The 24,793-nt window shown below is 31.8% G+C and overlaps 1 protein-coding gene across 2 annotated transcripts in view; it reads left to right on the forward strand.

Annotated features, from left to right (window-relative positions):
* l(3)72Dn (UTP4 small subunit processome component l(3)72Dn) overlaps positions 1-21,823 on the forward strand; it is a 79,053-nt gene extending 57,230 nt beyond the window's left edge. Inside the window, exons 13-18 of one of the 2 annotated variants that reach the window (XM_035357340.2) lie at positions 637-826; positions 3,014-3,120; positions 3,795-3,890; positions 9,397-9,567; positions 13,499-13,588; positions 13,672-21,823. In XM_035357340.2, the coding sequence (XP_035213231.1) occupies positions 637-826; positions 3,014-3,120; positions 3,795-3,890; positions 9,397-9,567; positions 13,499-13,588; positions 13,672-13,785 (768 nt within the window). In that variant the 3' untranslated portion in view covers positions 13,786-21,823. The remainder of the gene's footprint in view (positions 1-636; positions 827-3,013; positions 3,121-3,794; positions 3,891-9,396; positions 9,568-13,498; positions 13,589-13,671) is intronic. The other variant, XM_035357342.2, reaches the window with a different exon arrangement.
* Positions 21,824-24,793: the final 2,970 nt, after the last annotated feature.

The raw sequence follows: 24,793 nt of genomic DNA on the forward strand, positions 1-24,793 counted from the left end.
GAATTAAGCTTTACTTTTATCAATCTATTTCTGAAGAAATCTGCGATCCAGATCAAGGCTTTACCCCTGATGCCAAAATCTTCGTAGAGTTTTACCTATTAGTTTATGTTTCCAGACACGGTCAAACGCCTTTGACAAGTCTAGGAAAGCAGCCACAGTATGATTGGTAGGCCGTTTGTTTTGGGCATCTCTAATCTTCTGGCTGAGATAAACCAATTGATCAGTGATGCTATGACCTTTTCTGAAACCATATTGTAAGACACAAATTAAAGTTTAAAACTAAAAATAATTTCAGGAAAGTAGTCTATGTCTTTATCAGTCTAACCCTTACTGGCTAAAGTAAGCAGTGCAAACAGTTAAACAATTGCAATATATATATTTATATGTATAATAATACCTTTTTTAATCATTTCCAGTATTTTTTGTTCACCTTCCCCCCCCCAAAAAAAGACATACATATGCATATCTATACATTATGTAGTTTGTATAGATATGTATGTATATTTTTTTTTTGGAGAGCACAAAATAATGCAAATGGTTTTAAGAAAAAAACGGTATTATATGCCCAGTATAATGTAGAACTTTACTCTAATTGTCATTTTTAAGTTTTGTTAATTTTTCCCCCTTAATTCTTAGGGGCCCGATACATCTACTGCACCATCAGTTTCTAAAGTTATGTTGCCTGAAGAAATTCCATCTGTTGCAACACTTATGTTATTTTCATCAGAACACTCTAAATTATTGTTTTATGCTGGAAATAAAATATATATTCTAAGGTGTGATGATATTAATGCTGTATTAGAAGCTACTGTTGAGGAAGATGTTGGTATGTATGATAGTCAGACTTTTTGTTTCATATTTGTTTATTTTCAGGAAGATTTACTTAAAATTTGAACAGCTGAAGGTCATAGCAAAATTACCTTACAGGATTTTCATGCAGTTTAATTATGAAAATTAATATTTCATAAAGTCAGGAATTTTCATCTGTTATCAAAACTGATTTTATTTTGTATTATTACACTTTTTTAAAAGCATAGTTTTATAAATATATGATTAGGTTATGCAAAATATCATAGCGGTGTCTAAGATTTTTCTGTACAAAAGGTATAACTTAACTAATAATAAAAAAAAGAGAAATAGTCAGAGCCCTTTTGCATACCTTTGTTCTTGTAAACTCTTCAAAAATACAGCAAGTATCTATCCTATTATGCAGTTCAGTCCACACTTGCTGTACTGTTGTCAGCTCCACTAGCTGTGATGATATACTTTTTTAATCATATTAAATCTTAGGATAGATAAATAGGCTCCACCGCAGATTCAAAGGTCAGTGTGTATGATCAGTTACTGAATAAATGTATTGTTGATGTGACTCATCTCGCTTACCTGACAGTAACATCAGATCAAGGCCATGAATTCATCATGGCTAAGAATTCATGTTGGCATAGGCCTTGGGCACCTTATAGGTGATGTACAAATTTGACCAGCTGTGCCCCATTTTTGAAGAAGGATCCCCTGGTGGACAAGTCCAAGGATCTATCGCCTTTTCTTCTTCTAAGAAACTTTTATGAAGCCTTTTGACATTACTGTATTTTATGTATTTTAAATGTTATACCACAAAACTACTATAACACTGAAAAACATCCATGCCTTCAAAAATCAAACCTGGGCCCTAGTCTATGACAGCTGACTCCTTACCATCATGCCAGCAGAGCAGCTATTCAATATATGATACACGGATTAATCATGCAACTGCTAATAACTAAATATGTCTTGCCAGGCTGCTTCTTTTAATAGACTTAATGTTGTAGGATTTCTTTCTTTGTAGAAGGTTAAAACATGTACTTGCACTAATCCTATTCTGAGATTTATTCAAAATAAAGCAATACATATTGCATAAAAGTGGTCATAAACATAATTGGATTATATCCTACACATCTACTGTATCACAAAGCATGGGTATACTTCAATAATTTATTAATGTCTGTTAAAATTGAACATTTCTCTTTTCATTACCATTAATCAAACAAGAAAGTCATTCATGGTTTATGCTGGCCACAGCTAAACTGCAGCTCCTGAGCTGCTTTCTGAACTTCCACACTGCAAATGTGGCTTGTAACAAACAATAGTTTCCTTTTTAACCCATTCAGTACGGGTGTGTCACATATGCATTAGCAGCGAACATTACGTCACGGCCGAGTGTGTCATATTTGAATCGCCATTTAATTCACTCTATGGCTGGGCATACCACATTTGACTTTTTGATAGAACATTTAATTAGTATTTTTTGTTGCCGCTAGATGTAGCTGTATGTCTGTTATGGGGAAATATATCGAAAGTTCAGTATGTGTACCTTCATTCCTATGCAATGTTTTTTATTTTTGGTATTTTGTTTTGGAATGAGAGGGAGATTTGTGGGTGGGTGTTGAGCAATGTAATGTCTCTTTAACTGTGTCATTTGATATAAACAAATGCATGTGTTCTCGATGCTTTGAGGTACTTTTTATTTTTGCAATATCGGTATTTGAAGGTAGAAGAATATACACAAATGCTACTTCGTTCAACGTGTGATGGCTCTTACTGGGTCATTTCATATAAACAGATGAACATGTTCCTCGATGCTCTGGAATACTTTTTATTTTATTTTATTTTTTTATCCCTATATAGTGGAGTAAGATGTTCTATCATTAGAGACTTTTTTTATTACTCTTAGATTTTTCCGGCATTGAGACCCATTTTAGTGAACCATGGCTTAGCGAAAGTTTTTTTTTAATGTTCTATTTTTTAGTGGCAAAACGAAAGAGCTATCTGACTGTAGAAGATACACAATCTAAATCATATGCCTTTGTAATTCATTTATGTAACTTATATTAAATACAGTATATGATATAGCATGAAGATTATTTTTTGTCATTTGCTTGCATCTTAAATTATTGTACTCAGTTTTAAGTAATTTCAATCTAGAGACCTCTTATAATTCTTAGTTTTGTTATATTTATTTATTGAAATATTTCAGATTCTGCTGGTCAGATTCATTTAATGGAACTAAGTGGAAATGGTTCTCGTTTAGCCTGTGGAAGTCACAATGGCTGTGTAATTATATATTGCTTAAAAAATAAAAAAGTAAGTACTTCGTTTGGCTAAACTTTTATGTTTCTGTAGTAAATTCTAGATACAGAATGCTCTTAATGTAATGAGGGTCCTCGCCAGTGGCTGAGTTGTTAGTCCATCCTATGTTTGAATCCAGGCAAACTGACTGGTTATATTGATGGTTTTCATGATTTTCCATATGAGAAACATGAATATGAGACAGTTTTTATTTTAAAGTCCTCCAAAAAGATATTCCTTCCATTGGATAGATAGCCCCTGTGTGCTTTGCTAAATTTCAATAACCAAACAAACCATTTAATGTTGGAAGCCATTAATATGTACATATATAAATTAATCAATCATTAAAAATCAATTTGAAATTAACTTTGTAAATTATATTATAATTATGTTATTATGAATGTATTGGTGTGAAAACCAGTCAGTTGTTTCAAAGAATAATGTTGTCATTATCCTTTGAAATAATAATAATAAATCACCAGGTTGATCCATTTGGCAGCATTAAAAAAAATCTATATTATATTTTTAGCAAGTTATTTATATAAATAAATAAAATAAATGGAAAAGAGTTACTTCTGTTAGTTCCAGAACTTGCATTGCTTTATGATATCACCTGTCAACTCTTGTTAACCTTATTTTTTAATTAATATTTTAGGAGTTGATAAAATTTTTTTTTTTCCCTTTGTTAGATTTTTTGTAAACTTCCGATGTATAAATATCAACCTACTGTTCTGAAATTTGACCCTTCATCTGAAAATTTAATAGTTGCTTACAGTGATAGAAAGGTAAGAAAGCAGTTTTATGTTTGTATTTTGAAAAATATTCATGGCAAATTCAAACTTTTGTTATTCAGAAATGTAATAAGAAATCAGATTTCACAAGTCTTAAAAAAATTGTAGTTGTGTTCATCCAAACTTTCAAAAAACTATATTCAAGTTTTCTACAATTGTCATTGTAGAAAGTCATTTTAATGAATTAGATAGAAAATTTGTAAACTAATCTGATACATACATACAAGGAGCCCAATTTAAAAATACCTCAAGAATGCTTATTACATAACTGTAGAATATTTTCTCACCGGGTTGATCTATATGCTTCCAAATAATGAATATAGAAGGGATGTGAGATGTATCCTAGTATGTCTTCTCTAGTCATTAAATTTAACTCTGTTGATTTTTTTTCCTTGTGGCTTTTTCTCAAAAATTGGGTCTTATCAGTTTCTGTGACTTTCAGCACCTAAAAACTTGCATGATGGATTTGATTCAGTTACATCGAACATGTATCAAGCATTGTGAAATGTGATTTACTATTGTTTTTATATTTTTTTGCTTACTATAATTACAGAACTAAAATTAACTGAGGCAGCTATGGTGGAAAAGGCCAACTGCTTCAATTTTTCGTTATAGTGATGTAAATCAGAACTTGCTATAATAAATATTTTTTTTAGATATAATTTCATTATTTTCAATATCTTTCATCCAAGTGCAGTACAGTCAAAAGTCGTTAATTCGGACACCCATAATCCGGAATGATCTATAATCCGGACCTCAAAGCTAAAAACTTTCTGCGCATGCGCCGCGTTGACACATGCGCATAGGCGTTTACGCGCGCGCACGTAAGACCTCTTACAACTGCGCCTTTGCGTTTGCGCAAGCGCAGAATACGTTTTTGTGTGCACGTTTTATGTATAATGGATGGTATAAGCTAAAATTATCTAATTATCTATTTCAGTTAATGTTGATGATTGCGTTGTTCCTTAATTTTCGAATTGGATCCGGCTTATTATTTTCTGCAGACTGTAAGAGCAATACTATAAAAGTAAACTTGAACTTTCGATTATGTCAAATAGAATTTCCGATTCTTGGAGCTCCCAAAGGATCGTACAAAACGAAAGTATGTTTCGATGTCCATCAAGCAAAAAGTGGAATTGCTGCAAAAAATGGATAAAGACGTGAAGAATGTGACAGAGAGGTTAGTGAAAATGAAAAAATTTCGATTGACAAGTTAGTTGGTATTCTCGGCACAGCAATTAACGGGACTTGAACAGCGGAACTTTGTAACTAAAGAAAAAATTATGTCTGTTTATAGAATTAAAGAGAAAGTATTATCACATAAAACGAAGCAACTTAAACAATTTACATTGAAAGAAATGTTTAATAAAGTAAACAAATAAATACTAAGCTTTCTTTTGTAAATTTTGATACCCTTTAGATCATAATTGTTCTTTATTTCATAAATTACGGTTTCATATTTTTAATTTTAGAATTTCTGCATGCCATCTTACGCAATTTAAACTGATGATCTATAATCCGGAAAAATCGATAATCCGGAATCACCGAAGTCCCAATGAGTCCGGATTAACGACTTTTGACTGTATATGTATTACCATTGCCAATATTTCTAAAAAAACTAAACTTCCCCTTGTTCATCAAATCTTCTGGTCTCCTGGCATATTTTTAAATCTTCTTGTTTTTATCTGAATTAGATGAACTCTTTCAAATATAGTTTTAGAAATCATGTTTAAAAGCATTTTGATAAGTAAAAGATATTTTTCCTGTACTTGGATTTTAATCGATATAAAATTTTATGAAATTATAAAATTGAATGCAATTAACCAGGAACGTAGCTTAAAATAAAATTTAGAATAATAAATATAAGTATTTTACTTCAAAATCTTGTTATAATTAGTTTAATATCTTTAATAATGCATTATGAATAGAATGTTAAACCTGTGAGAAGAGTGATTTTGGAAATCTCCATCTATTATTCCTGTGTAGCTCATCACCTAAATATTCCTTTGACTAAGTAGAGTTAAGCCAAGACTTATCTGAGTATAATTCATTGGATCTTCACTGTGAATGCTATAAAACAATGGTTCTCAACCTTTTGACTAATGCATCCCATCTAAACAAAAACTGAAAACCTTTAGTACCACCACTACAAAGTACTACCACCACCACCACCACTCTTGAACAAAGCTCAGATCGCACAAATTTATGAGTGTTATAGAAAAAACTGAATTAGGGTATTCGGTGTTTTAATTTTTGGAATTTAATAGTTAAAAATGGTTTGCTTCTTTGTGTACCACCTATTTTTCTCTTGCGTACAATTGGTTGAGAACCTCTGCTATAAAGGAATGCCAATGATTTTAATTTAATCTCTACAGTGTCAAAAAACATTTTTCTTTCTATTTCTGCTTTGTTAATACTAACAAAAATATGAAGAAACAAAGCAAATAGAAAGGATGAAGATGGTTATCATTTTATTTCGCTATATTGCTGGATATTGTATACTGTGTGATTAGAGATATTGTCATTATACAGGAATCAGCCTCAAAAGAATTCATCAAATCACTGAAATTATGGCTATCCTTGGGGACAACTTTGTAACAATTTCATCAATTCTGTTGAGGACAAGTTTAGTCAAAATTCAGCTGATATTTTGTATGTTTTGAAATGCCATTTACAACTGCATATTTTAACCATTATTATCCTTAAAAACTCTCTCGATCATTACTTTCTCTTTTAATAGGTAAGAAAAAAATTCACTGCAATTGCTGTTCTTAGTGTAACAACTATTTCAGTTACACCCAGGTTCACATTAAGGCTTCTAGAGGCCCTAATAAGAATTTAAGATTTTGGTGTTCCCACATTCATATGGAGTATAATGGTTGTTTTTTCCAATCTGTCTCTCTTGGTTTTGTTTTAATTGCACCATACATTGATAAAACTGGAAATAAGAAATATTTATGGTGTCCTGCTTCCTTCAGTCTCGTAGCACATTTTTGTTATTGTAATTCATCAACTACTGTTGTCAGCATCTACTGACATATGCAGGTTCTATTATTAATATGTTTTAAAAGTAAGAAAAAACTTCATTACTTTTTCTTGTTTGCAGGGACTGTAAAATCTCAGTTGAAAGAAGAATCTTCTCCAAGGAAGCACAATTTATTTCTTTACACCACATTTCCATTCACACATCACGTTAAATTTGAAAAGGAAAAACAAATATTTAACTAAACTGCTAAACAAATATTTCACTGCTATTTTCTCAAGTGTTGCAGCCTTTACACACATAGGACAAAATAACACGAACACCTGTGAAAAGGCATGATGTATTTCACACCTTCAGTACAGCCACGCCGCCTGCAACAAAAGTCTGTCACCTAGTGAGCCGTGAAGAGGAAGGTATCAGTCTCTCAACAGCACTCACCTGCGTTGCATACTTCGATCAAACTGTCTGTGAGAAGTTGAAATGTCAGACCTTTCAGAGTTCCAAAGATGAATGATATTTGGAGCGTGTTTAACTGGAGCATCGGTTATGGAAACAGGAAACCCTGTGGGGTGTGCAAGGAGTGCGGTATCAGCCGTTATGACAGTGTACACAAAAGAGGATAAGACGATGTCATCAAAGCGCAACAGTGGCCGAAAGTCAAAGCTGGCTGATAGGGATAGACGGGTTAACAAAAACTGTCAAGAGGGAACTTCATGCTGCGAACATTTATGGCAGCGGGGCAATTCGTAAATCCTTGGGAACAACAATTAATGCTTTCAAGCGACACTAGTGGTGCGGAGATCACAAAGGCTGGTCCCCACAGCAATGGCAACAGGTAATATGGTCAGATGAATCATTATTCACCCTATTTCAGATGACTAGACATGTTTATGTATGGAGAACTCCCAAAGAAACGTTTCATTCGGACTGCCTCTTGCCGACTGTGAAGCATGGGGGTGGCGCCATTATGGTATGGGATGCGATATCTTGGCACGGTCTTTGGCCACTTGTTATTCTACATGGGAGGACCACATCCAATCACTATCTAAGCATTCTAAGGGATCAGTCCATCCTTTTGTCCAAACTGTATTCCTTGGGGAGTGACTGCTTTTTCAAGTTGACAATGCCCCTATCCACACTGCTAGGTGTATTCGAGAATGGTTCGAAGAGCATGACGATGCAATTGAACATCTCGCTTGGCCCCCTCAGTCTTTGAACTTGAATATTATTGAACATTTATAGGCATATTTGGAGTCCAAACTTCGTTCCTGATTTCCACCTCCATCCAGACTTTTGGAATTAGAGACCACTCTGCAGGAGGAATGGCTTAATATTCCTTTAAATATTGTCCAAGACATAATGCATCTGTCCCACATTACATTCAATCTGTACTTCAGTCAAAGGGTGGTCCAATCCCGTATTAATAAAGATTTTCCATTATTTCACAGGTGTACATACTATTTTGTCCTCCATCTGTATCTATTTCTTACTTGTGGCTGTAAAATTAACAGATGGGCCAGACTGCCTAACTCTTCACATTTCTTACATGTTCGAACTGTAACTAACTGTAGCCAGTATGCCAAAAAAATAAGGTTTAAATTTTCTCAGTGAAACCCGTGGCATCATCTAGTGAGTGAAAGAATCACTTTTAAATGAATATTTAACAGTTATGCCCCTTTTTGCTAATGCTCTAAGCATATGCTTATTTTGCTTAATGGTTAATCCAACTACACAGAAATACCCACAGAAAAGAAAGAAAATAAGTAAGAGACAAAAAGTGAGCTCTCTCTCAACATGTTTTAAAGAAAAAAGAGAGAGAACTGAAAATTTATGTGACACAGGATTTGCATGATATAGATAGATGTCACAGAAAAATGAAATTCTACATGATATTTATGAAAAAGGTGACACAAAAATGAATTTGAATTTTATGTCCTTTCTTTCATAAACTGCCAAACAACAATTCCAAATTAATAAAAAAATAATCAGATGGAAGAAGTGCTATTGTACTTCTTGCTTCAGATTATTCTTTGTTAGCTTTTTTAAGTTACCTGATTTTCATTATTGATAAAAGATAACAGATGACTTAGCGACCAGTAAGGTTCCTGTTTTGTCTCTAATAAAAAAATGGGAATATTAAAAGCTTAGGAGCATATTTCATTTTAGATGTTTAAGACTATATAAAGTTACTTTAGTTAATTCAGCTTGGGTTTCTTTTAAGTTTTTGTCTTAATTCAGTCTTGATGAGATATTTTTGGAATATTAGTTCAAGATCAAAAATGCAGTTTCTGTTGATTACCTACTCAGAAATAGAAAATGCTATCCATATATTTCAGAATTTCTGTTATTTTATCAAATCTTTAAAATGTATAAAATAAAATATATGTGATTATTAAGTAAAATATATCTTTGCTTCTTAGGTTATACTTTATAATTACATACTTATGTAAACTAATTCTTTTGCAAGAATGTGTATATTATATATATTTGTGTATATTATATATATACTTTTAACAGGTCGTTGAATATAATTTAAAAAAATCAGCTTATTCACATTGGTCAAAACAAAGAGTTCTACTTGATCTTCAGACTGCTTCATTTCATCCCATTACATCAGTTTGTTTTTGTTCAAATAAATTATATTTTCAAGATGAAAATGCCATATATGTCTTTGACAAAATGGAAGAAGTAAGAGAAACATTTTTATTTTATATGTTAATTATATGCATTATTCTTGCATCTGAATTTTTTAAAATATTTTTTTAAGTGCATTTAATCTGTCTGAAAGCCAAAGATAACCAGTGTCAACAAGTCTTTTAGTTATCCTAAATAGCTTAATTTTTTTTTATTTCACTTTTGGTTCTCTGAAAATATTTATAAAGGATTCTGTTGCCCAGAAGTCTTTCTGATAGAACTATCTTCTGAAGATTATCCTTAGAAATATCTGAAGAAACCAAAAGGGATTTAAAATATTAGAAACATATACAGTACAAAGTCCGAAATCCGGAGTCGTTGGGACTTCGGCGATTCCAGATATGTGATATTTCCGGACATTAGTCATAAGTTTAAATCTAGTAAGATGACATGTAGAAATTATAAAATTAAAAATATGAAATTGTGATTTATAAAATAATGAAGTATTTATGATCTAAAAAGTATCAAAATTTACAAAAACAAAAAAACAAAAAAAAAAAAAAAAAAAAAAAAAAAAAACAGCTTAATGTTTATTTGTTTACCTTATTAAACATTTCTTTCAATGTAAATTGCTTTGTTTTTTGTGCTAATACTTTCTCTTTAATTCTGTAGACAGGCATCATATCTTGTTTAATTGCATTGTTGAAGCCTTGTAGCTGCTATTCCAAAAATTCTGACTAGCTTGTCAATCGAAATTTTCTCGTTTTCAGTAACTTCTCTGTCAGTTCTTCACTATCGGTAGTGGTATTTTCTGGATCTAGAACCATACTACAGATTTTGCCATTCATTAATTGATTGATGATTGAGAAGCATTGTCATCACAATGAAAATCTTCTTTCATATCATCTTCATTTATTACGACTTCTCCACCTTTTTTAAAAAATACATTAATTGGAAAATTTCACCTTTGCTTTGCGATATCCAAAAACATATAAACTTAGCGTCTATCATCATCAAATTTAGCTATTCTTCACAATGCATATTTGGCTATGCATCATGAGCTTGACGACTAACGACAAGTTGTTCCGTTAAATTTTATGTAGCTTCTAACGCGCACTGAGACAAGTAAACGTGAATTGTATTAGTTTAGTTACTTGTTATATTATATCTCTTTCTTGCACATGCTTAAAGCTTATCAGAGTTCTATGGTGAGCTGCTTATTGAGGGCCAGCACTAGATATCGTACTGCCTCATGCAGTCTCTGTGGGTCCTAAATTCTGAAGCTCGATGCGGCCATATGAGCCCTGGCGCAGGTTCTGGGTTTATGTGAATAACAAATCAGTTATTCTTAATTCAAATAGCCCTAAATGTAATCTTTGGGTCTATGAGTATCATCAACAAAATCAATTTTTAGCATACGAAAAGAAATTTTGATAAGTTTTTCCCCCATCAACATATTTTAGCGCATTTAACTTAAATCTGTAATCATCGTCAAGTATTATGTCAACATAAAAGGTTATCACACTCCTTTATTATTCAATTACTAACATTAAAAAATTGCTTAGGCATCGTTACATGAGTCATTACTCAATTTGTCATGTTTTGATAAACATGCATTGATGAAATGAAAGTATAATAAATAGTGATTTGCCAGGTTGGCGTCAGATCAATGATGTATCTATGTGGAATGTTTCGGTTTGAGATGTATGCCAAGCAGATATGCAGCAACAGAGCCAAAGTACTGATCGTACAAATTTATGCTAAAATGATTGTTTCTTCAATAACAAGGTGCTATTTTATTTAGTGTCGAAGTGAAATTAAGAATCGGGACTATCCAGATGTTTTATTATGCACGGAGGGGGAAATCACATGCACATGCGTAAAGCCTACAAGAAAACATTGTTGGTGATTTTAGGTCTGGATTTTAGATCATTCTGGATAATGGACGTCCGGAGTTCGGACTTTGTACCGTATATTTAATATGGCCAAAATAAGCCTCACTAGTTGCCTGTCACTCTTTGGACCATTAAATCTGGCTCACATCTGGTAAAGTAGTATTTTTATTTTGAAATTTTGGTGTAATTCAAAACAGATGTCACATTATGATGTGTTTTATTAACAATTAGTAATTTACTTTTTTAAATATTATTATGCATGTAATTATTTCATGCCTTGTGTTAATTATCATTGTAGAGACCAAAAGTTAAATAATTCTGTTCCTGTGATCCACTGTCATAGGATGCTAGTTTTCAGGTTGTGGCTGTTATGAAAACAGCAAAGATAATTATATCATTGAAATGTTATGTAAATAGTATTGTTACAAGCTGTGGATTCATGGCTGTCTCTTTGAATAACCATTCCACATAAGCAAGAAGAAATTGATGACTTTAGAAGAAATTGATATAAGTAACAATGACAAATAACAAAATAATATAGCTGTAAATAGTTCAAGGAAAACAATTATTAAGCAATTCCTTCTAAGTACGTGTGAAATATCTTAAATTTGCAAATCACTTGCAGAATCACTTGCAGAGTAAACTCTAAAATGCAATTCAGTTTACTCTCTTTGAGTCACAAAGTCTTAGAGTGTATTCACAATTGACTACCCTTGACTACTGCAGCCATATTTATATGGTGTTGAATGGGTTCTGAAAGCTGTCAGGAGCATTTTTCCTACAGCTTGCATTCTAGTTGAGTTATTCTTACAGTTTAAACATTGTTAAACTCAGAATTGAAGGATTTGTTGTTCTACACAAAAAGGAAATTTACCCACAAAATAAATTTTAAAACTATTAACCAAAGTGCATATGTCTTCACGTTGGAGATTCATAAAAGGTCTTATTTCCGTAATTTTCTGTTGTTTTTATGCAGCCAAGAATTAAATTATGTGTTAGGTTAGTAACAAAAGGTTAATACAAATAATGGCTTGTGAATAAAATAATTTATATTATAAAATAAAATGTTATATTAGGTATATTTTTCCCCTTTTAAAACTGTAGATAGACTCATGAAAAGAGTTGATGTGAAGTATGTAATTTTTTTGTAATATTGTAAAAAAGTATGCATATGCCATATATTGCCTTTCTGGAAAAACTGCCAACTCCCCAGTTTTCCCAGAAAACTCCAGGTTTTTCATCACATCTCCTAGTCTGCTGGCAGACTACAAAATCTCCTGAGGTTTTCAATTCTTAGCCTTTAACAAGGAAAATATTTTCCAGTAATAAATGAAATTTATTGAATTAGTGAAACTTAGGTTGTACAAATTTCATCCCCCACCTATAGTGATTTTCAGCATAATTTTTCTTATTGAATTTTATTCCACCTGAATTGTGTAAATCTGCTGTAAACATTTTCAAAATTTCTTATGAAGTTTCAGTCAATGTTTAATTTGTTAATATTTGTATTTAATTTTCTTTTACATCAGTATAGGTCACATTACTAAGTTTATGTGCACAGTAATACTAATAATTAATCTATGCACTGTAATTATTATTTTTTCACCATAATTAAAAGTACTTTCATAAATAAAAGATTTTCCCCTTCCCTAGTAAAAATTTTCTTGTCATAAAAGTGTAAGAAAACAGCAAAATGATATTAGTCAACAAACATCTATCTAATTGATATAGTTTATATCAGAATCATTATGAATAATTTAATAATCTAAATCAATCATTATAAAGTGAATTTATAACAGTTTGGGGTTCCTTGAAATGGTAATTGTCATAGTTGGTAAATGGTTGCATAGCAGGACTGTCAGAAACTCTTTTTTTGGCACAGAAATCTTCCTTTTTTGGTACAGAAATCTCTTTTTTTTTTTTTTTTTTTTTTTTTTTTTTTTTTTTTTTTTTTTAAATATTTCAAGGTTTGCAGCTATGGTATGCTTTTAAAAATAGCTTAATTTTTATATTATTATTTTCACTTCCTATTATGAACCAATTCTTAATGTTGCTGAAAAATTATTAACTGTGACTAAATTCTGTTTCAGCTTCCATTTGTAAAAAAGAAAATGAAAGGGACAGATGATACAGAAATAACGTACGGTGATACAACTTTTCAGACTGTTTCTAAGTATGAAGTAAGTGATTTGAAAAATATTAATAATTTCAGTGCACCTGCCCTTATTGCATACAGGTCTAATTTATATTTATTTTCTTGCAGCACATTTCAAGCATTCATTCATTTGCAGATGATCTAGTAGTAGTACAGATTTCTTCCAGTCGCATTCTAGAATCACTACCACCTCCAGTATGGAAAAAGAAATATGGAACTTAGTTTTTAGAATATGATATTTTGTTAATAAAAGATTTTATAAAAATAAGTAATGGTATTACTTAAAAAAAAATTTAGCATTACGTGATTTAGTGACAGATTTTCTGTAATTTGAGATGTTTCATGGAAGTTAATAATATCTTTTAAAATAAAATAAGTATCTACTTTTTTATGCATATTGTTTTGCCAATATAGAAATTGTCTGAAAATGATGTCCGCAAACTAAGTAGTGTTCTGGAAGCTATGGAGCCAGTCTGAAGAAGCTGCAGTGTTTTAGCTGATCAATGACTGTATCTTATTGTTACAAAGATAATGCATGAGAATAACATGAGGAATGGGAAATTGTCAATTTACCTACATAACATATTGTTATTCTGTGAAAGACATCATATATTATATAAATTGTGATTCAGATGTAGAAAATTTTTTAATTTTGAACTGTAGTTATTCACAATTTGAGGAAATTTAGGGTGGTCAGAAAGCAGAGATAGAATTGTCCAGTTCTGAAAGCAAAAATAGAATAGGTAAAATAAATTTAAAAGTCACCTTTGCTGAAGCAGAAATGAGGCTATGCAAATGCTAACATGTTTAAAAAGTGTACATAATGATAATTGTTGCATTAGACTGTTTCAGCCATATTTGCAATTGTATCTCAATTGCAATTGGGGCTCAATGTGTAAAACAGAGCAGAATTGTATAATTGAAATATAAAAACACTTGATAATATTTAAATACAAACATACATTTTGCAGTATTTATCATATTTAAATTTGAATTAAGGCTTATCTTTGATTTAACTGTAATATTCGTTAGAACTTTAAGAATTGTTTTATTGGGTGTATTTTTCAGTTCAGTTACTTATGTGCATACATTTTTTCTACCATTATTATTTGTGTTTAATCATATGTGTTTATGTATTTTGGAACATAATGTACTTCAAACTATCAAATTGTGAATAACTGCTGTATCATATTTTTAAAAGAAAAATTTTTAGGAGATTCCTTATCAGTAACCTTTTTGACACTTCGAATGTATTGTTTGTTTTCCTCTCTCTCTCTCTCTCTTTTTTTTTTTTTTTTTTTTTTTTACCGCTACTAATCATCAAATTTTCATTTTTTTTCCTGTAATTCCCCCTCTCTTTCTTTCTTTTTTTTTTTTTTTTTTTTTTTTTTTTTTACATTAGTACCGCTACTAATCATCAAATTTTCATTTATTTTCCTGTAATTCCCCCTCTCTTTCTTTCTTTTTTTTTTTTTTCCTTCTAAGCGTTTGGGAGCAAATTTTACTAAATTGCTACATTGGTTGATTTAATAATTTTTTATGTGTTTTAAGATCCATCTTGAATGGAATTTATCTAAGTGTCCTGTGATAGATTACATTTCTTTGGTACTGATATATTCATATGCAGGTAATGGAGATTTTAAACCATTTCATGTGGACTTTGAATTTTTTCTGTAAGTTTTCATGATCACTAACTTGCATTACCATAGACTTTGAAAAAAATGTATACTAATTTCATAAGAAGCATGTCTAAAAAAATATAAATATCTTTGTAAAAAATATTATTTTTTAATTTAAGTTACTAGGAGAATAAGAATCATTATTTTGTAAAATGTTTCTCTTTGACTCAAAAATTACTCCTTTAGCACATTCGAAATGAACAATTAACTGTATATGACCACTGTATTACATTGGACCAGGGTTGTAATTTTATTACATAGCAAGCGAATGTTTCAAAAGGGTCACCTTTTTCCTCTATCTGCAGAATTCAAAATGATTTTTTACTGATACCCAATAGCCTTTACTGCAATTTTAGTAATCTTAAAGGCTGAATTGAGTGTTTCATTGCCAGTTTGGAAGGTTTTGACTTTGTTCTTCTAAAAGGAAAATATTCATAACTTATTATGAAGAATAATTTATACATGTATTTTTCTATATGTTTTCGATTAACTTTCAAACCATTTGCTTATCTATAAGATTTTATTCGTAGTCCTGTGTTAAAATATTACTAATTTTCGCTTTTCTAATCTCTTTCTCATTCACATTTAATTTGTGACTATAACTCATAACAAAAAATTATACTTGCTTAGGTATTATATTGCATTGGTGAACGAGGATCATGTTTTAACATTTTATTGCGTTTCATGTGAACTTAAATTAAAAAAAGAAAATTTCTTTTCCTTCTGTCTGCACAATTTCAAGTAGTATTTTACTATTGTGTGGTAACTCTGCTTTTCATCTCTTACTGTGCTTTTTCGGTAAAATCTTAAAGGCTGAATTGAATGCTTTATTACTCATTTGGAAGGTTTCAGCCATAATCTGCACAAAAGAAAATATCCATAATTTATTAACAAAATAATGTATACATATATTTTGTTGCATTTTTGGTTAGTTTTCAATCTGCCGTCTATCTATAGCATTTGATTTCTAATCAAATATTAAGTGATTACTGACTTTTTGCTTTTCCTATGCATTTCATAGAAGAATATGCTCAGTACACCCCACCCCGTAGAGCAGCGTGAAATTGATAAACAGATTTCGGAATGGTTAGAGAAACAAATCACCTCTCTGTCATTTTCTTCATGCTTTTATCCATTTTTTGCAGCAATTCCGCTTTTGTTTAATGGACATCAAAACATGCTTTCACTTTGTAGATACTTTGGCAGCTCCAGAATTGGAAACTCTTTTTGACATAATCAAAAGTTCAAGCTTACTTTTTATAAAATTGCTCTAACTGTCTGCAAAAAATAATAAGCCGGATCCAATTCGAAGATTAAGGCACAACGCAAACTGCAACATTAATTGAATTAGATAGTTTTAGCTTAGCTTATACCGTCCGTTATACCTTAAACACGCATGCATAAATGCATTGTAGCTTTGAGGTCCGGATTATGGACGTCCGAATTAAAGACTTTTGACTGTATATGGGTATTCACAGTGGTGTGTTGTGACATTAAGGTTTAGGTAAATCATACACGCAAAAAAACATTTGAATTACATGACAGCAATCACACTATATGTTTGCTTGTTTTGTTTTAGTTGATTATGGCAAAGCACATTAGGCCTATCTGCTTAAGGGAAGGGATGCCTTTGTTGGATGACTTTCTAAGGGAAACAGTCAGACTATATATATGTATGTATAAAATAATTTTTATTGTAAAAATGCTTAAAATAACAGTACACTTTAAGGATTTCATGGCACATTAGTTGAGAATCACTGCCGTAAACGGTTGACTGAAACCATTCAATACATTGTAATACTGGATTTGCTTACCAATGAAATAGTGAATCAGCTGTGGGAATATTTTCAGACTTTACATATGTGTAATTCAAATTAAATCAGTTTCCCTTGGAAAAACTCCTTCAAACTGTAGCAAGCAATAAAATCCGATAAAAATATTATTGCAATGAAAAAAGAAATGGATTTGCTTAGCACATAAATTTTGATTGGGATAATCATCATCATAATTTTCTTGTTTGACTAGAAGGTATTTAAATTCTGTTTTTTAGCATCATGTTTAAAACCAATCCAAATATTGAACTATCGAAACATTTTTCTGGAGGTCATCCAGTTATTTACACATTTATCTGCATATCCACAGTAATATATTTCCATCACTGCATGTGAAAGCTAGTTAATTAATAGTGCAGAAGCACTTTCAGAATTGATTCTTCTATTTGTTCTTCATTTTATCCAGTGTTGCCGTTTTCAACTCGTTTGAGTCGAGCATATAGAGTTGCAGCTTTGAAGGAGGAAGATAAGCTCAGCTAGCATTTTTTGCATTGGAAAACCACTGACGATTAACTCAATAATCAACTTCACCTGTGTGAAACCAATTGAATATGCTTTATGTGGATTGCGGAAGAGTTCTTGTTCGGCAAGAAATTCGGAAAGTAAAAGCGACACATAAACAAAAAAGTCATGGAACAACATTCACAAGTTTTTTATCTTTATCTGAGATTCAGACAGAACAGTACTTTAAAATTCAAAAATGCCTTTTTAATGGCAGATATTCTCTGTATCGCTTACAGTCTACTGGCTCATGCCATTGCAAAAACTTGTGAAATTTGCTTAACATTTCGTATGATCAAGTGCTACATTCATTGACTTTGACATCTTGAGACTAATGGAAACTTGGATATCATTTGTGGATATGCTGACAGAGTTAACTCCATAAATCTGCTTTAATGCTTCATGAGATATTTTCCCAAAAGTGCATAGAATTAAATTAAAAACTGCTATTTTTCAATTAATTTTATTATGACGTACAGTAGCGAATTTTAAAACAACAGTACTTTTTGGAAGCTCTTCATCTTGAGACACAGTATGTGTTTACTAGTTTTTTTAATGTTAATTAATCATTTAGAGGCCTCATGGAACATGGCACCCATCGTAGCTGCGACTTGCGCGATTCCACAAACCAGATTCTAATAGCTCAGTTTCTCCTTGAATGCTATCGCATGTTCCCGAAAGTTCGAATTGCAGGATATTAAAAGGTTGCATTATTTTCTGAAGCACAACTGCAATTAAAATTTTTTCATTAGTTGACATGCAATTTTTTTTTTTTTTCCTCTTATTTTTAAGTATACTAGAAACAATCAATAAAAAGCAAATTTTAAGAAAGTTTAAATAGTTATGTGTATTTTTAAGAACTTCCGAGCTTAATAACATATTGCAGTTTAATATAATCAGTATCTCCTCTCGTGGGTTCGATTCCAGGCGAACAGCCTAGATGCATGGGCATTTAGTGTATTTCCACATGTATGTGATTACGAAAGTATTTCCTTTAGAAAGTCCTCTACGAAGACATCCTTCAGGCAATTAGCCCTTATGTGCTTTGCCATAACTAAATAAATCAAGCCAAACCTATATCCCTCCATTGTTATCTATCTGAGATGCTTACAGTATATGTTCATCGAATATTCTGTCTGTTATTTGATTGCTTTTAGTTTTCTGTAGCTCTAGTTAAATAAGGCATCTTTTCCCTCTTTCCCGCATGCCTTTGTAATGTAATTAGAAGCATATTTGAGAGGTCCAGGGTTCGAGTCTTGACGACAGCATTGTGCATTTTTCACATCAAAAACCTAATGATTCTACAGTAGTGTCTGAACTCAAAGATGGTGGACAATAATTCGTCACAACCAGTATCTGACGGATGGGTCCCCTCATCCCCACGTGCCTTTTAAAAGGGGGGCGTATATAAGGTATTTTTTCCCTCCTTTCCGCATGCCTTCATGGTGTAATTGGAAGCATACTCGATACGTATTCAAGAGCTCCAGGGTTCGAGTCCCGGCGAGGGCATTGCGCATTTTTCATGTCTCCCAACATCAAAAAACCTAATGACTCTACATAATGATTATAAAAATTCTTTTATTTATGTGTAGTGCCCACCAGTGGCCGAATTGTAAAGTTCCTGAATAGTGGTAACTGCGAATGGGCTGGCTGCATGAGCGTTTTTCCCATGTGCAACGTGTATATGAGCTAGTTTTCCATAGAATGTCCTCCATGAAGTCATCTCTTCCTTTAGCGGATAGCCCTCAAGTGCTTTGCCATAATGAAATAAACCAAGCTGAGCTAAATGTTTTATTTGTGCTGATTCAAATTATATATTTGTAATAAAGGGCTGACGTGATGTGATAACTATTAACTGATAACTGAATACAGCTGAACAGTCTGAATGGTAGAAATTTCTACTGTTGAGATAGCAGAATAAAATCTGTAGAAAACATTGCAGCTCGCAGGCAAATCAAACGTGCAGTTTTTGTCATAAATATATAATATGCATAATGTAGAAGCTATCCAAACCTGCGGTACGGTATTAGGTCTCGCCAAACTCGTCATTGTTACCCTTCAAATTAAACCTTTTTTTCAGCTTCTCAAAACAATTGTTTTGTCTTGCATCAAGTTATCTAAGTGTTATTTCATATCTTCAGTATGAGATAACATTTTTAAATGTCTAAAATGATGGTGCTCCCCGTTAGTTATGGCAAAGCACTCGAAGGCTATCTGTCTGAAGGGAGAGATGCGTCTGTGGAGGACTTCTAAGGAAAAACCGGCTCGTATATACATTACACATGGGCAAAACGACCATGCAGCCAGCCTATTCATGGCAATATATATATATATATATACAGACCTGCTTTCTGAAGAAGATTTATGATTATACAAACCATCATGGGCTTTTCCATGTAATATTGAAGCTGAAGCATTTAAAAGTAATGTTTTTGAGTTTTGCATACTTTCTAATGTAACAGCATTCAAACTAGAGTCCACGGAAAATCTGCAGTATTTTTTTTTTTTTTTTTTTTGATAAAAAAATAAGATTTTTGATTAATTTCTTGGAGTTGCAAGTCATATAATTTCATAGCACTTTTATTAAATTGTTTAGTATTCACAAGATTCGGCAATGATATTGTGATAAATAATTTTTTACATCAGAAGACCGCTAACTGAAAGAGAAACCAGCAGTATAAAATATAAAACTGAGCAAAAACGCAACCTAAAATTAGTGTAAGTTTATTACAAATAGCTTTACTTAAAAGCTCTTTGGATATCTGTGTTGACCAGACATAGGTCCCCATTCTTCAGGATCAAATTCTTGCAAAGGTAGGAGTGAATATTCTTTGCAAAAAGGTGGAATGAGCGGCTGCTATAAAATGTTTTCACTCTTTTCCTACCTTTGCAAAAATGTTTTTGCTCGTGAAGAAAAGGGACTTGTATCTTATTATCGCTTTTGAAATCGATAGTTGTAACAATTTAGTTTATTTTTAATTCTCATCTTTCTATCTCTTGTTACATGGTCATGCAACTCGTTCCGTCCAGATAGTTAAATAGATTTTTGAGATAAGTAGATTAACAGGAACCCCAGAAGTCTGTCTATTGTCTACTATTTGAAGAACGTTAGTCTGAGTCTGAGGCTGCCCCACCAGCGGCCGAATGGTAAAGTTGCTGAACACTGGTAGTTCGGTCCGAATCCGGGCTAATGGGTATTTTCGTGGTTTTGCCATAAATAACGTGCATACAAGACAGTTTCTCTTAGAAAGTCCTCCTTGAAAGCATCCCTCCCCTTAAGCAGATAGCCCTAGAGTGCTTTGCCATAATGAAATAAACCAAATCAAACCTGCATTTGGCCCTAAATATGGCTGAGTGAGCTAAACGAGAGAGCGAGCAATTAGCTAAGTTTTTTTTCTGTTAATCAAGTCCCTGACCTGGTTTCTCTGGAATTAGTTTAATTTTGTTGATTTGGTCTTTTTTATGGGGGAGGGCGCAGCCGGGCTGCTGTCTTCCTCGTTTTGGTTGGATTGGCCGGTCCTCAATTTAGTCATATTGCCGGCTAGGTGGCGTGGGGGCTGCGCCCGTTAATACTAATACTGATGAATGTTTCTGTTCAATTGTGGTCAGTGTAGCTGATTCCGGAGCAGTACTGTCCAAAACGTTAAGATGTGGTTGTAATTGTGGTTCCTCTAAGAGTAAGTGTGGATTTTAACACAGATGAATTGTTTGTTATCTGTGTATTTTTAAGATAATTCTCAAGACTCATTAAAATGCAAGTTAAATTTTACTTTGTTCTTGTCTGCATAAGCTTTGAAATATCATTTCCATCACGATAACTCGTGTAAGGAAATCAGTGACACCTAATATCGTAGTATTTACAGAGCTAGTGGTAAAATTACAAACACAAACATGCTCAAATCTAACAAGAGTCAATATAGTTTTATTTAAAATCTATGCTAGATGTTGCTTTATTTTCTAACTAGCAGCTACGCTGCCTGGCTTCGTCTGGCTTGTAAATGTACCGGGAAAAGGTGCTACTTTGGTAGACGGTTGCATGGATTTTGGTGAGCGGTACGACTTACGGTAAACCCATTGCTGGACAAGTTATTTATGGTAACCGATACTTTGTTGTCATTTTATTTAAAAAATAATGCCTTTTATTATGCATAAATTCTGTGTTTTAAATATTATTTATGACTTCTAAATAATAAAAATGAATTTAATTTTGCATTTTTATTTGAAATAAAAATTTTATTGTTTATGATATTTTATGGAATTTTATTTTGTGATTGATGTAATGAATGACATCACATTATTTTAAAAGTAATTGGTTTTAATATCTATAAATTTAATCTAATGTTTTAAACATTATTTATGGCTGTTAAATATTAAAATGCAATTTAATTTTGCATTTTTTTAAAATATGATTTTATTATTAATGATTATTTAAATAATTTTAATTCTATGCTTGATGTAATCAGCTCCCTGATTGGTTACTGAATATTTGTGCATTACCGCGCCATTTTAAAATTTTATTATTTATCTCTTCGAATTCCTCAGATTTGAAAGGGAATGGATGTGTCCGTTTTGAAGATGAATGTTGTTATTGGTAATTACCAAGAATTATTGGTATCGGAATAAAAAAATTGCCGTTTGAGACCTTATTTTGGCCAACCTGGCTTTCCTAATTAAAGATTTATTTATTGTTACAAGGGTCAGAGGAAATTTATGTAAAATTTTTGGAGGAAACCTCGCTAATTGCTTCTTTAATGAAGTGCGAGAGATGTGGATCACAGATAAAGATCTTTTTTTTTTTTTTTTTTTTTTTCCTGGTACTTATCAATATTAACGAGGTAATATTGATAAGTATTACCACATTATTATTATCATTATCACATTATTATTAGTCACCACATTATTATTAGTATTATCAGACAGGTAAAATACTTTAAAAAAAATGTAAGTACATATTTTTCTTTTACTTTATAATTGTATACTTCAATTTTTATTAAAAATTTAATACACTGTTTTAAAAAAATTCCTGAGATATTTATGAAAATGCCTGAAGAGAAATGTTAAATTTAAAAACTGCGCAGAATTTTACTCTGCAAATTAATCCCAAAAAAAAATCTTAAATTTAAAAAAATGCATTACATATAACAAAATTACAATGAAATTTGTCCAGTATCCAAGAGAAACATTAAATTTAAGAACTGTACAGAATTATCGCCTTCATTTTTCCTAGCGGCAACAGTGCTGATTTTCAACAGTCAGCAGTCCAGTATACAATTGAATGAAAGACTGTTGTCAAAACCACAAGTGAAACCAGGAGTGAAACTATTCAAAATGATGCGATAAAAAAAAAAAAAACTGATTCGAATTTTGAAAAAATCGCTTCGAGGTGCACTGGCTGTTATCTAGATGCACCTATATTACCAAATTTCCTAGCCCTGGTTACGCGCAGCACGAACGAAAGACACACAGATTCTTTTTTTTATTACATGTAGAGATAAAGATTTTATGTCCCAGGAATTTCTGAAAATATTTGAATTTACTCGGAAGATGAACAATTCAATACTTTTCTTTATAAATCGAGTTTTTAAATTGAATTATCATGATATTAGTTTTCTTTTCGATTAGAATTATAGTCATTTTTAATTATTCATTTGACTCATATGACGACACATCGAGTAACAAAGAATACGATTTTATTTACCGAAAAAAAATCTGAAACTTTCAGATATTATATTATGTCAAAGGGGCGTGTTTTTCATTCACACATACATGCACGTTTCGAGAGCATTTGGGGTAACTCACCTTTGGGCGAAAAATATTTAAAAACAGCATATCTTTAGAATTTCCAATAGATAGACTCGCTCCGCTGGACATAAACATGTTTTATTCCGTACAGTGTTGCCACTGCTCGCTTTGAAATCGTTGAGTTTTTAATCAAAAATTCTTTAAATTTTACAAAATATGATATAGATAATAAGACAAATTCAAAATTCAGGCTTCTGGAATAGAGATGCCCATATTCGGGAGGAGAGCTACTTATGTTATTCAGAATTTGATGGCTCTAGGTACCGTTGTTTTTTCACAATGCGAGAAACATACATACGTTCATGCAGATTCTTCATTATTTAATTTCCTTTAGATATAATACAGGGCGATAATAATTGGCGGCAACAATTTGAAAAGTAATTCGACGCAAAATGCCATTTCGAGACTAATAGCCCTTCTGGACTCTAACCCCTCTTTGGCTAAGAGTAAGATAAATAATATATTAAGCAAAATATTTATCTCCACGGGGGGGGGAGGGATTCTTTGATCAAAATATATTAACACTGCAATAACTGTCGGATTATATAGCGTTTTTGATACAATTAACTTTCAGGCTAATGTATTATTAACTGAACTATGCAGGGGTTCTACGTGATCCAAGTGCTTCGAGCTTTACTTGCAGGATTAAACGTGAGTCTAATACGCCGTTTCCTTGTTCACATTTTCTTTCACGGATTACGAAGAGAAGAAATGACACTGAAAATGAAAACTAGTTGGAAAAATGAAATAAATCTTAGAGCATAAAATCTAATTCAATAATAATAAAATAATAATAATAATTTTAAACAAATTTCCATTTATTGTCATAATCAATTTAGCTTAGAGTTCATATACTAATAAAAATGCATGACTTCTTGCGAATGAAAATGTTTAATCCAAAGAAGATATAAATTAAATCAGATTAAGGGCTAGCAAATAGGTAAATTTTTTTTTTAGCGGCCTGTCAGCTAATCGTAAAGATTGGATATTTATTTTCTTCTGACTGAGATTTATCTGTTTCCAATCTTGACTTCTTACCCTGAAGATTAACATACAAACTTAACTTCCTTCTTCGAAAAAAAAAAAAAGTGTCATTGCTATCTGCAATTAAAGGAAAAGTAAATTTTTGAATATATTTTCCTTTTTTAATGTTCTCAAAGAACTCTTTCCTCTCCCGCCATTTAACACTAGCGTGATATCTCAGTATTTTCACATGAAGTGTTATGACAATACAAGTTTTATTTTAATTAATGAATCTCACTTTACACTGATAACTAACTATATGTCTTTCCTCAAAGCAACGTTGTTTCATAAATTTAGACATACTGCCGTGTGTCTAAATTTATGAAACAATGTTGACGGTTATGAAAACAATGCTGATGATTATGAAACAATGTTCACGGTCTAAATTTACGA

Source organism: Stegodyphus dumicola, chromosome 6 (genome assembly GCF_044657685.1).
Source record: "Stegodyphus dumicola isolate Sdum_Otavi_A_Nest chromosome 6, ASM4465768v1".
Taxonomy (NCBI): Eukaryota; Metazoa; Arthropoda; class Arachnida; order Araneae; family Eresidae; genus Stegodyphus; species Stegodyphus dumicola.